The sequence below is a fragment of the Bos indicus genome, chromosome 13, assembly GCF_029378745.1.
Source record: "Bos indicus isolate NIAB-ARS_2022 breed Sahiwal x Tharparkar chromosome 13, NIAB-ARS_B.indTharparkar_mat_pri_1.0, whole genome shotgun sequence".
Taxonomy (NCBI): Eukaryota; Metazoa; Chordata; class Mammalia; order Artiodactyla; family Bovidae; genus Bos; species Bos indicus.
Genome location: NC_091772.1, coordinates 42892370 through 42906442, shown reverse-complemented (window position 1 = coordinate 42906442; position 14073 = coordinate 42892370). Strand labels below are relative to the sequence as shown.

Below are 14073 nucleotides of genomic sequence, written 5' to 3'. Positions count from 1 at the left end.
CGGACCTAGCTCGACCCCTACGCAGCGCAGCTCCGCCGCCCCGCCGCGACGTCACGCCCGGACGGTGACGCCCGCCACGGCGTCGTCTGCCCGTCTCTAAGATGGCTGCGGGCCCCGGGAAGGGGCGGGCCTGGGAGGGCGCGGCGGGTTGGCCGCCTCCCGACGCTCATTGGCCAACTCTGACCGGCTCTGGGCGGGCCCGCCGGCCGGCAGGGACGTCAGGGCGGCGGGCTCGCGGCGGCGGCTGCGGCGGCGGCTCCCCTCGGCGGCGGCGGGCGGCGCGGGCGAGACTGGCCGTGCTGGCCACGGAATGAGGAAGCGGACCGAGCCCGTCGCCCTGGAGCATGAACGCCGTACCGCCTCGGGCTCGCCCTCCGCCGGCCCGGCCGCCGCGGCGCTGGACGCCGACTGCCGCCTGAAGCAGAACCTGTGCCTAGCGGGCCCTGGGCCGGCCGAGCCGCGCTGCGCCGCGGACGCGGGCATGAAGCGGGCGCTGGGCAGGTGAGGGGCGGTGGGGGCGGCTGGGGCCCGCGCCCCTTCGGAGCTGACCGCCCCGCGCCCCGCCGGCCTCTTTGAGCCGGCCCATCCCTGGGTGCCTCCCCGAGCGGGCCTGCGGGCCACCCCCCGGCGCCCGGCTGGAGAGCGCCTCCCTACGAGGATGGGGGAGCCCCTGGATGCCCGGTGGTGGAGGGGGGGGGGCCGGGGAGCGCGCGCGCGGCGTGTACCCAGCATCCCTCCCGCGGGGTGGGCAGCTCACCGGCGCCCGCGGGGTGGGCAGTTCACCGGCGCCCGCGGGGCCCCTGGGGACGGTGGAGGGTCCGCAGTGTGCAGTCGCGGGGGTGCGCCGCCTTCTCGGGGAGGTTGAGGGCTCGGCGGGGTGCGGGGTCGTGGGGCGCTGTGCCCTCGAATCCAGAGGGCAGTGGATACCCGGCGATCGCGAGCCATTGGCCTCTGATGTGTGGAACGCGTCCACCCGAGTCGACCCCTTGGGAAGCGCTGTCCGGTCTGGAACATGTCTTCGGCTTCCCTTTGGGGAGATGAACTCGTTGACGTTGAATTCATCTCGCAGTTGAGAGAAGAGTGTTTTTCACTCCGGCTGGACCCTCCTCTAGGCTGGTGTCTATTATCTGGCTGTTGGTGAAACTTATCACTCATGACAGTTTTGAAGTCTTGATGTTTCTTGGTGACTGAAAAAGTTAGTATGTAATGTTCTCAGATGTTGTAGCAAGAGTCACTGCTTTTGGGATCCCCTAGAATGCCCTTAATTGACACAGGCCTCTGCAGTAAAATATTTATCCAAAGAGCCCCTAAAAAATGTTAACTTAGATCGCAAAAGTTAAACTATATACACATCTCACCTCAGTCAGTGGTTCCCTTTCCTGCTGGAAGTCCAAGGATCGACAGAATTTTTGTTTTTGTGTAAAATTATCTAGCAACTGACCAGCATCTCTTGTGAAGATAATCTGTTTTGTGGAAAGGTTTATCTGCATTAAAAACGCACAGTTGGCTTTGATGCACTTTTATTAACAGATTTGACATAACACTTAGGTTGTAAGCTCTTCCTTTGAAGAAGACAAATTGTGATGCACAGTAATGTTTGGGGAAGCAATCGCCCTTGAAAGATCTACTGTATTAAAAGAGTCTGATTATTTTTATTTTTGAGTTGAGGACAAAGAGAGACATTCTAGTGGTGCCACTTCCTTTGAATAAACAAAAGGCTGTTACGGGAATAAAAAGAAAAGCAGAGGGCAGGAAGGGCAAATTTGTGAGTTACCCCATGGTTCCTTCCCTGTTGCCTGAAATGTTCTCCTGGATCTTCTCCTCCTGAGTTTTCTCCTTCAGCCTGGTCTCTGCTCAGCTGTCACCTCTTCAGAGAGGCTTTCTCAAACTAGCACATCCAAAATAGCCATTGGCCCCCACTGGCCCCTTTCTGCTTACTTGTTTCTTCATCCCCCTTAATTGCCTGCTCACTTGACTGGCTTTGGGCATAGTCTCCCACAGAATGGAAGCCCTGTGAGAGCAGGGACATTGTTCTTGGGGCCTCTGTCTTCAGAGGCACATCTTAGGTGGGAGAAAATATTTTGTTGAATGAATATCCAGAATAGATTCCTAGAAGTGGAACTGCTAAGCCAAGGGGTGTATGCTGATGACTGAAAGTGCCCTCCCAAGAACTTGTACGACTGGTACACCTTCCACTAATGTCAGTCTCCTCACCCAAATATTGAATATTACCAGATATTTTGATCTTTTTCTACTTGGTTGCTGAAAATTGACATCTGATTTGTAACTTTAATTTGCCTTTCTTAGTGGTTAGGTGGCAGTTTTTGTATGTTTTTGTAAGCCTATTATACATCTTTGGAATTATTTCCGTCTTGAACCATCTTTGTTTGAGTCCCCTTGCACATTTCTTTTAACTTTCTGTTGTGCACATTTTCAATAGACAGAAGTAGAGGAGTCAGCATAATGAACCTCCATGAGCCCGTCCCTTCATTTCAGTGGTTTTCCATGTTTTGCCAGTCTTGAATCATCTGTTCCTCCTCTCCTCCATTTTTGATATGGTGGGGAGACTAGACTGTTCTAAAACAACTGATTTCGTCCATAAATATTTTCACAGCATATCTTGAACAAATAAGGATTTTGAAATATATACAACCCCAATACTATTATTGAATTGTATCAAAACTAGCAATTTATTATTTGTAATTAATTTAATATTATTTAGTATCCTATCTGGGCTTCCCAGGTGGTGCAGTGGTAAAGAATCTGCCTGCCAATGAAGCAAACAAAGAGATGTGGGTGGGGAGGATCCCCTGGAGTAGGAAATGGCAACCCGCTCCAGTATTCCTGCCTAGAAAATTCCATGGACAAAAGGAGCCTGGCAAGCTACAGTCCATGGGGTTGCAAAGAGTCAGACACGACTGAGCAACTGAGCATGAGTCTACATATACATTTCCTTGTCTTAGAAATGTTTTTTTAAGTCAGTTTTAAAATCCTGCACATTTCTTAAGTGTATTCCTAGTTAATCTCTTGTTGTTATTTTCTTATATTATACATTACTAGTTGTAGTTATTAATTCTGTATCTAGCAACTTACATAATCTTAGTTTCAAGTAGTTTTTGCAGTTCCTGAATTTTCCAGGTATGCTATCATATCGGCTGCAAATATTAATAATCATTTTGTTTTCTACTTTTTATGTCTTTTGTTTCTCTTTTTTGATTACAGTGTATTTCCAGAACAAGGTTGAATAATAGGGGTGATACTGAGTATCCTTATCTTATTCCTGACTTTAAGGAGAATTCTTTTAGTGTTTACGCCACGTTAGTTATTTTACTACGGGGTGTGTTGCTGCTGTTTTGTCTTTTTTTTCAAGATCAAAAATGGTTGTTGAATTATATTAAATGCTGTTTTAGCATCTGTGAAATGATCATATGAATTTTGTCTCTTGACCCGTTAATATACTGAGTTGTAGTAATAGATTTTATATTATTGAGTCATCATTTTATATTATTGAATCATCAATAATAATTCTTATTGTGTAGACAGATTCTATTTATTAATATTTTACTAGGGAGTTTTGTACCGTTATTTGTATGACTAGTTTGTAATTTTCTTTTTTTAATGCCATCTTTACCAAGTGGTTTTAGTGTTTTTTATAGCTTTATTAAAAGTTATCTCTTTCTCTTCATTAGCCAGTTTAAATATTGTACTTTTGAAATGATCTCTTTCTTTAAATTTTGGTAGAATTCACCTGTAAAACTTCCTGAGCATGGTGCTTTTTTAGAATACAGCATTTTTATAACTGTCATAGTTTCTTAGATTTGCAGTCTCGTTCTGGGCTCAGTTTTGGTGATTTATATGTCTATAGAAAATCATCTGTTACATCTGGCTTTTCCTCTAGACTTGGGGCTCTTCCCCAGTCTTGTTTGCTATTTTAGGTATTTACACGCCCTCTCCTCTTTTTTCTTGCTCTAACACATGTGTGCACACACAGAAAAATTTTGGATTTTCTCCTGAATAAAAAAATATTTTGTGTGTATGTTTCTTGGAGCCCAGGATGGTGCTGAGGCTGTGGAGAAGTGGAGAGAACGTTCTCTCTCTGAAGAGGGCAGCAAGAGCTGCTTTCTTTCCTTTGACTGCCCAGCAGGAATGTGGCTCCAGGGCATCCAGATCTTCCAGTCTTTCCTAAAGAGTAGCTGGGTGTGTGTCCGTGACCCCTTAACTTTTTAGACTAATTTAGATAAAGACAACCACCTCAGAGGTAAAACCAGGTGTTTTTTTTTTTTTTTAATTGATGTATAGTTGGTTTGCAATGTGCTAGTTATATATATATATATATATATATATATATATATATATATTCTTTTTCAGATTCTTTTCCCTCTTTTCCCTTCTAGGTTGTTAACAAAATACTGAGTGTAGCTCCCTTTGGGTTTGTTTTGGACTAAGTTGGACTAAAGGGTCATTTTGGAAGGCATCTGGCTTACAGGTTAGCCCTGCACTCTATGAAAGGAGGTACTGGATACTGCTTTGGCTTTGCATATGTCTGGTATGAGGAGGCAAATGAGGGATTCTGTGTGCCTTTGATCTTCTCTTCTGTAATCCTGGAGTTCTTGGCAGTATTCAGTAAAGGGAGTGCTCAGTTGTGTCTGACTGTTTGTGATTCCATGGTCTGTAGCCCGCCAAGCTCTTTTGTCCATGGGATTCTCCAGGTAAGAGTACTGGAGTGGGTTGCCATTTTCTCCTCCGGGGGAATCTTCCCAACCCAGGGATCAAACCTGTAGCTTTTATGTCTCCTGGATTGGCAGGTGGGTTCTTTACCACTAGTGCCATCTGGGAAGCCCGGTAAGATGTATATGTCTGTGTTTAAGTGAACTAGACTGTCTTCCCACTGCCAACTCAGAGGCCAAATCTGCCAGATAATCAAGATCAGTGGGCTGCCTGGGAGGTTTCATATCTGATGACCTTTGTGTGTAAATACAGAAGAATGCAGGCATCACCCTTGGTTCCTCCTTGACCCAAAAGAAGGAACTTCATGCAGAGTTGCAGAAGGCTTTACCGAAACCCAGAAAGCCGGGTGGTTCATCTTCCTGAGGATGAATAGGGAGCTCACCAGACAAGCTTCTCTGCCTGGTATCTCTTTCTTTACATATGGAGATAAGAGATTGCTCTCAGAGCTAGCTTTTGTACTTAAAGTCTACTTTTCTCCACCCTCTTCTCTTCTCCCTCCCCAGAGTAGAGTCTGTTCCTGGACCAAGACAAGCAGCCAGGGAGGCTACATTATGGTGCTTCAAGTGGGGCTCCCAACTGAGTCCCTCTCTTCCCAGTTGTGGTTTATCTTAGCAGGGACACATTCCAGCCCTGGAACTCAGGACCCTGGAACTTGAGTCTTGTATCTCTGCTTACTTCCCAGTTCTTTTCAGCCAGTATGTACTCTCCCTTCTCAAGGGAGTGCCTGTCTTCTACAGTAGTGTTGGGCATGGACTGCTTAAACGCAGGAGTTACTTTTTAGGTAGATTAAGAGCTCCAGAAGACACTTAGCATAGAGGTAGTCTTGGAGAGAGGCTTAGATGGATCATCGCCTCAGGGTTCTGCTGACAGCAGTGGAGATGGGACACCTTTCCAGACTCAAGGTCTTCCTCCTGCTCCTCCCACTAGAGCACTTTTCCTTCCAAAATGCAGTTTATAGGGAAAATTTAACTGTAATACAATCTTGAAAACTGACAGATTAAGTCAAATGCTTGACATGATGCCAGAGAACTTGAGTGTCCACATGGGGAGTGGACAGGTGATTTGTTTCTTCCTGAACTGAGGGCCAGTGTCTGGAGTGTCAGGCTGCTGACACAAGGAACTGTGATGCCCAGAAATCTGCCCGAGATGTCCGTTGAGTAGAAAGACCTGTTATTTAGGCTTGGTGCCCATCTTAGTATCATTTGATATTTTGGAGGAAAGTTTGCGTAGTCTCAAATGAGTGTTCTCAGGTTCGTGTCTTGGGGAGAATTGCTTAACTTTCTGAGCTTATTTCTTCCTCGTGATGTGGGGATAAAAATCTCCCTTATAGAAGCAGGGTGAGGCTCCAGTATGAAAGAGCTGCTGGTGGCATGATGTCTCTGGGATCCAGAAATAGGTTAGGGATCCCCAAGGGTGCTGTGAAGTTGCTGTGTGGGACAGCATTGGAAGTTCTCTGGGTGCTTCTGTTTTCTCTGAAATAAGAACAAAGCCCTCTGCCCAGGGGAGAGGAGCTACCACAAGTGTTTCTCTTTCAGCTCTCCACCTGGACCCAGTCTTAGCTCTCTATCTTTGGCCTAATCGGATGTTTCCTACCATGTTGCTAATGTCTCATTAACAAGACAGACAATCTCCTTGGCAGAGACTCACTTTTCTAACATGTGGTGTTGCAACACTGGATGACAGAAATGGTTTTCACGGGCAGTCGTTGCAGCTGTGACTTGCTGTGTGTGTTCTGTACCGCTGAGTGCGACCTGGTCCTGGGAGGTCTGAGGGCAGCTCCCCTTGCACCCCCAACCTGAGGACTCCACACACAGGCCAGTGAGGAGGGTGTTAGGCTGGGTTTGAGGTGGAGAAAAGATCAACATGAACAGAGGGCAACATCAGTGATCATATGGTTCATAAGCAGAATTCTTGCCCCTCAGGTTTTGCTAATACACAAATAGAGGTTTCTAGCAGAATTTGTCTTGAGATGGTGCTTGTAGGCTTTGTTTTAATTATGTGTGTTCTGTTTTCCAAGTATGCCCTGGTTTACCAGGAAATGCCTTGAGAAGGTAAAAAGAGGAGGGGGTAGATGAATGTCTGTGTGAGGAGTGTCATTTTGCAAAAATGAAGACAGAGAAGGAGTGTCAATGAAGAAATACAAGCACAACTCAGGAATGCTGGAATTTGGGGTTTGTTCTTGAAACTTGAAAGTTGTCCTGAGCTTTGTTGTTGTTCAGTCGCTCAGTGGTGTCTGACTCTTTGCTACCTGATGGACTGCAGCATGCCAGGCTTCCCTGTCCTTCACCATCTCCTGGAGCTTGCTCAGACTCATGTTCATTGAGTTGATTTTGCCATCCAACCATCTCATCCTCTGCCATCCCCTTCTCCTCACACCTTCAGTCTTTCCCAGCATCAGGGTCTTTTCCAGTGACTCAGCTCTTCGCATCAGATGGCCAAAGTATTGGAGCTTCAGCATCCATCCTTCCAATGAATATTCAGGGTTGATTTCCTTTAGGATTGACTGGTTTGAGGTTTAGGGTAAAGAAAAGAAAGTTGAAACTCTTTTCAGGTCTTAGCAAACTTGGATCTCCATGCAAGATTTAGATGAATTGACTGAATTATTTGTAATGGGAAGGGGAAAATGTTCAGAGTGGAAGCAGTTCATTTGGATGCTATAGTTCAGGGTCTTAAAATACATGTATGGCTTTTAACTTTCAGCTGGTTCTTTCTCCTAATAATGTGTACAGCATAGACTCTTTACTGTTTCATGCTTGACTTGTGCCATTCCTGGGCCTGGAACATCATTTTGTTCCTACCTGAAAGTGGCGTTGTCAGTGTTGCATGCTCATCAGTTCAATTCAAATCAGTCACTCAGTCGTGTCCAACTCTTTGTGACCCCATGAATTGCAGCACGCCAGGCCTCCCTGTCCATCCCCAACTCCCGGAGTTCACTCAAACTCACGTCCATCGAGTCAGTGATGCCATCCAGCCATCTCATCCTCTGTCATCCCCTTTCCTCCTGCCCCCAATCCCTTCCAGCATCAGAGTCTTTTCGAATGAGTCAACTCTTCACATGAGGTGGCCAAAGTACTGGAGTTTCAGCTTTAGCATCATTCCTTCCAAAGAACACCCAGAACTGATCTCCTTCAGAATGGACTGGTTGGATCTCCTTGCAGTCCCAGGGACTCCCAAGAGTCTTCTCCAACACCACAGTTCAAAAGCATCAATTCTTCAGCGCTCAGCCTTCTTCACAGTCCAACTCTCACACCCATACATGACCACTGGAAAAACCATAGCCTTGACTAGATGGACCTTAGTTGGCAAAGTAACGTCTCTGCTTTCCAATATGCTATCTAGGTTGGTCATAACTTTTCTTCTAAGGAGTAAGCGTCTTTTAATTTCATGGCTGCAGTCACCATCTGCAGTGATTTTGGAGCCCCCCAAAATAAAGTCTGACACTGTTTCCACTGTTTCCCCATCTATTTCCCATGAAGTGGTGGACCGGATGCCATGATCTTCATTTTCTGAATGTTGAGCTTTAAGCCAACTTTTTCATTTTCCACTTTCACTTTCATCAAGAGGCTTTTGAGTTCCTCTTCACTTTCTGTCATAAGGGTGGTGTCATCTGCATATCTGAGGTTATTGATATTTCTCCTGGCAATCTTGATTCCAGCTTGTGTTTCTTCCAGCCCAGCTGTTTCTCATGATGTACACCCATCAGTTTCTCATGATGTACTCAGCATATAAGTTAAATAAGCAGGGTGACAAAATACAGCCTTGACCTATTCCTTTTCCTATTTGGAACCAGTCTGTTGTTCCATGCTCATAGGTTTATTTTATTCAACCAACAGTTAACTTGCTTCTTAACTTGTTTGTTTGAAATCATGCTAGGCACTGGGAAAAATGAAAGAAGGCAGTGCGTATCCTCAGGGAATTTGTTGTCTGTCAGTTTTTATGTGTGACATTTTCATGATGTCTGTGGTAGAGACAATGCAAGGATGGCTGGAGACGGTTAGTCTGATCTCACATTTGTCCTTTGTTACTCTTGACATTGTTTTGTACTGATTTATCGTCAGAATATCTCATCTTTTAGGCTCCCACTTCTCTGACAGGATGTAACTCATTTTTCAATGCATCCCTGGCATATCAAGCTATCTATAGATAAAATAAATATTCATAGTTTAGGGACAGAGCACAGTTTGACAAGGCACGTCATGGCAGAACCTACAGGAAGGAAAATAAGACTGCCATCCTAGGACATTGGATGCCAGCTTTGGGCTCCAGAAGGAAGGGATGGTGTCGGCCAGCTGGGAACCTGCTGGTACAGCCCCGGGCTTCCTGAGGAAGCACCAGGGAGGTTCTGCAGGGACTGAGGAGGGATCCTGGTGTGAGGCCGCTGTGAGAGATGGCAGTCGTCGTGATGAAAGGCAGCCCCAGAGGGATCCTGTCTGTTTCCCTCTGCTCTTCTCTCATTTTTTTTTTTTCTTCTGATTGCAGAAATGAAAAGGATTTCCTAATATAGATTTAAAATAGAATATAATCGAGAAAGTAAAATTGTCCTGTGGATAATTACTGTTAGCAGTGTGGCAGCTGTAGAGAAGACTGCTAGTATGATTTTTCTTTTATTCATCCAGTGAGTATTTGTTGAAGACTTACTGTGTGCTGGAGGCTGTGAATAGAATGTTACAGTCAGACAGTTCCCAGTCCTTGTGGAACTCATTCTCCTCTTGAGGGAGAAAGATAGCAAAAAAAGGTAGATGTAAATATATAGTAAATTTCAAGGAGGTGGTAAAGTGCTATGAAGAAAAATAGAGCAAGGTAGTTTTAAAAAGCAGACAACATACCCAGAATGGAATTGCTTATGCTAAATAAGCCCCACATCACCAAACAGAAATTTTATTACAGTCTCGGCTCAAATTCTTAAACCAGTCAATTGGAAATCACCTAGTCAGCACTGATGAGGTCATCTGCCTATCGGAACCTGTCATCTCCTAAAGGAAAGTGACCTTGGAATAAACAACCCAGTTTTTTTGTCTCGTAAAACTTCCGTGTTCCTGCTCCCTTCTGCCTAGGAAAGTCTTTCATTTTGTGTAGCTCTTTGGAGTTGCTTTGTTATTTACTATGTGAGATGCTGCCCAATTGATGAATTGTTAAATAAAGCCAATAAGATCTTTTAGGATTTGCTCAGGTGAATTTTGTTTTTCAACAGTAAGTAATACAATTATGTATAAAGCGCTTGAAAACAAGCTATGTTATAGTGATAAAACATGCTTGTTACTGTCAGGAGAATAAGGCCTTTTCACAGTGGGACAACCAGCTGTTAAGCTCTGCCAATTTCCTCATGACTTTTTGTTTTCTTCTCTGGGAACATTTATGGATTGCTCTTGTGTATTAAGGTCTTGAAGCTTTCAGATGTGTTCAGTGAAATTACTCCCAATACTGTGTTTGAGTAAGAGTTTGAAGATTGTTCTTCAGGTTTCCACCTATAAACTAGGTAGAATTTAGTCCAACTATTAGTCTTCAGATGTGAATTTTGGATTTACTTTTTTGTTCCTTCTGAGAGAATGTGAGAAAATATAATGGAATATATATGTATAAACTCATATATGATGGAATATTTATTATAATAGAAAATGTGTTTGGGGATATACCTATTAATATAGTGGAATAAGGCCAAAAATTCTTTCTTAATAATTTTGATTGTTGCAGTCATGGAGGAATTGATGAAAACTAAGCATAGACACTTTTTAATAGAAATTTGATTCTTTCATATCTGGCCAAGATAGAGTAACAGGGGCTAAATTTACCCTGAAATAACTACAACAACAAATAAGCCCAGACAAAATGCATGAAATGAGCTTTCAAAACACTGGCCACTGGCAGTGAGAGACAGTGGTGTGTGAGGGGTGACAAACAAAGGAGTCCTGCAACAGCTCAGCTTCCCACTGCGTATGTGAGTTTCTCCACTGCAGCTCAGGGAAGGGGAAAGCGATGTGGAGAGCCTGGTTGACTCCCTGAGCCGTGGGTGAGGTGCTGAGAGCCTAGGCACACCGGCATGCCTACAGTTTACAGGACAGAGGACCAGGGGGAGACAGTGGCACAGAGAGAACTCTGGAGAGCCATCCAGAGTTGTATTCTGTGTTCAGCAGAGTGCTGCTCTGCCCATGTGTGCACTCAGCACGAATCATAAAAATGAACCCTGGGAGAATCAAACTGTGTCCAAGTAACTTCACTACATCCTGAAACAATGTTCAGTAATATTTATAAGGAATATAAAAATAGCCAGTACACAACAAAGTGAAATTCACAATGTCTGATATATCTAATCAAGGATTCAGTTCAGTTCAGTCACTCAGTCCTGTCTGACTCTTTGTGACCCCATGAAGCACAGCACGCCAGGTCTCCCTGTCCATCACCAACTCCTGAAATTTACCCCAAATCATGTCCGTCGAGTTGGTGATGCCATTCAACCATCTCATCTTCTGTCATCCCCTTCTCCACCTGTCCTCAATCTTTCCCAGCATTAGGGTCTTTTCAAATGAGTCAGCTTTTCACATCAGGTGACCAAAGTATTGGAGTTTCAGCTTCAATATCACTCCTTCCAATGAACACTCAGGAATGATCTCCTTTAGGATGGACTGGTTTGACCTCCTTGCAGTCCAAGGGACTCTCAAGAGTCTTCTCCAACACCATAGTTCAAAAGCATCAGTTCTTCAGGGCTCAGCTTTCTTTATAGTCCACTCACATCCATACCTGACTACTGGAAAAACCATAGTGTTGACTAGAAGGACCTTTGTTGGCAAAATAATGTCTCTGCTTTTTAATATGCTGTCTAGGTTGGTCATAACTTTTCTTCCAAGGAGCAAGCGTCTTAATTTCATGGCTGCAGTCACCATCTGCAGTGATTTTCACGCCCCCAAAAATAAAGTCTGACACTGTTTCCCCATCTATTTCCCATGAAGTGATGGGACCAGATGCCATGATCTTCGTTTTCTGAATGTTGAGCTTTAAGCCAACTTTTTCACTCTCTTCTTTCACTTTCATCAAGAGGCTCTTTAGTTTTTCACTTTCGGCCATAAGGGTGGTGTCATCTGCATATCTGAGGTTATTGATATTTCTCCAGCAATCTTGATTCCAGCTTGTGCTACATTTAGCCCAGCGTTTCTCATGATGTGTTCTGCATAGAAGTTAAATAAGCAGGGTGACAATATACAGCCTTGATGTACTCCTTCCCCAATTTGGAACCAGTCTGTTGTTCCACGTCGAGTTCTAACTGTTGGTTCCTGACCTGCATACAGATTTCTCAAGAGGCAGGTCAGGTGTCTGGTATTCCCATCTCTTTCAGAATTCTCCACAGTTTATTGTGATCCACACAGTCAAAGGCTTTGGCATAGTCAATAAAGTAGAAATAGATGTTTTTCTGGAACTTTCTTGCTTTTTCGATGATGCAACAGATGTTGGCAAATTGATCTCTGGTTGCTCTGCCTTTTCTAAAACGCTTGAACTTCTGGAAGTTCATAGTTCACGCATTGCTGAAGCCTGGCTTGGAGAATTATGAGCATTACTTTACTAGCATGTGAGATGAGTGCAATTGGGTGCTCATCTCCAGGTTGGTAGGTGCCCAATGTGCAACTGGAGATCAGTGGAGAAATAACTCCAGAAAGAATGAAGGGACAGAGCCAAAGCAAAATCAACACCCACCTGTGGATGTGACTGGTGATAGAAGCAAGGTCCGATGCTCTAAAGAGCAATATTGCATAGGAACCTGGAATGTTAGGTCCATGAATCAAGGCAAATTGAAAGTGGTCAAACAGGAGATGGCAAGAGTGAATGTTGATATTCTAGGTATCAGCGAACTAAAATGGACTGGAATGGGTGAATTTAACTCATGACCATTACATCTGCTACTGTGGGCAGGAATCCCTTAGAAGAAATGGAGTAGCCATCATAGTCAACAAAAGAGTCCGAAATCCAGTACTTGGATGCAATCTGAAAAACGACAGAATGGTCTCTGTTCATTTCCAAGGCAAACCATTCAGTATCACAGTAGTCCAAGTCTATGCCCCGACCAGTAACTCTGAAGAAGCTGAAATTGAACGGATCTATGAAGACCTACAAGACCTTTCAGAACTAACACCCAAAAAAGATGTCCTTTTCATTGTAGGGGACTGGAATGCAAAAGTAAGAAGTCAAGAAACACCTGGAGTAACAGGCAAATTTGACATTGGAGTTCAGAACGAAGCAGGGCAAAGGCTAAGAGAGTTTTGCCAAGAGAACGCACTGGTCATAGCAAACACCCTCTTCCAACAACACAAGAGAATACATGTGGACATCACCAGATGGCAAACGCTAAAATCAGATTGATTATATTGTTTGCAGCCAAAGATGGAGAAGCTCTATACAATCAGCAAAAACAAGACCGGGAGCTGACTGTGGCTCAGATCATGAAGTCCTTATTGCCAAATTCATTCAGACTTAAATTGAAGAAAGTGGGGAAAACCACTAGACCATTCAGGTATGACCTAAATCAAATCCTTTATGATTATACAGTGGAAGTGAGAAATAGATTTAAGGGCCTAGATCTGATAGAGTGCCTGATGAACTATGGAATGAGTTTCGTGACATTGTACAGGAGACAGGGATCAAGACCATCCCCATGGAAAAGAAATACAAAAAAGCAAAATGGCTGTCTGGGGAGGCCTTACAAATAGCTGTGAAAAGAAGAGAAGCAAAAAGCAAAGGAGAAAAGGAAAGATATAAGCATCTGAATGCAGAGTTCCAAAGAATAGCAAGAAGATATAAGAAAGCCTTCTTCAGTGATCAGTGCAAAGAAATAGAGGAAAACAACAGAATGGGAAAGACTAGACATCTCTTCAAGAAAATTAGAGATACCAAAGGAACATTTCATGCAAAGATGGGCTCGATAAAGGACATAAATGGTATGGACCTAACAGAAGCAGAAGATATTAAGAAGAGATGGCAAGAATACACAGAAGAACTGTACAAAAAAGATCTTCACGACCCAGATAATCACGATGGTGTGATCACTGACCTAGAGCCAGACATCCTGGAATGTGAAGTCAAGTGGGCCTTAGAAAGCATCACTACGAACAAAGCTAGTGGAGGTGATGGAATTCCAGGTGAGCTATTTCAAATCCTGAAAGGTGATGCTGTGAAAGTGCTGCACTCAATATGCCAGCAAATTTGGAAAACTCAGCAGTGGCCACAGGACTGGAAAAGGGCAGTTTTCATTCCAATCCCAAAGAAAGGCAATGCCAAAGAATGCTCAAACTACCGCAAATTGCACTCATCTCACACGCTAGCAAAGTAATACTCCAAATCAAGGATTACCATATGTAATTG

The 14073-nt window shown here is 44.2% G+C and overlaps 1 protein-coding gene across 1 annotated transcript in view; it reads left to right on the top strand.

Moving 5' to 3' along the window:
• The first annotated feature begins 219 nt into the window (after positions 1-219).
• Positions 220-14073, top strand: part of ABHD12 (abhydrolase domain containing 12, lysophospholipase) — a 53582-nt gene continuing 39728 nt past the window's right edge. Inside the window, exon 1 of the mRNA XM_070801085.1 lies at positions 220-501. Coding sequence (XP_070657186.1) covers positions 311-501 — 191 coding nt within the window. The 5' untranslated portion in view covers positions 220-310. The remainder of the gene's footprint in view (positions 502-14073) is intronic.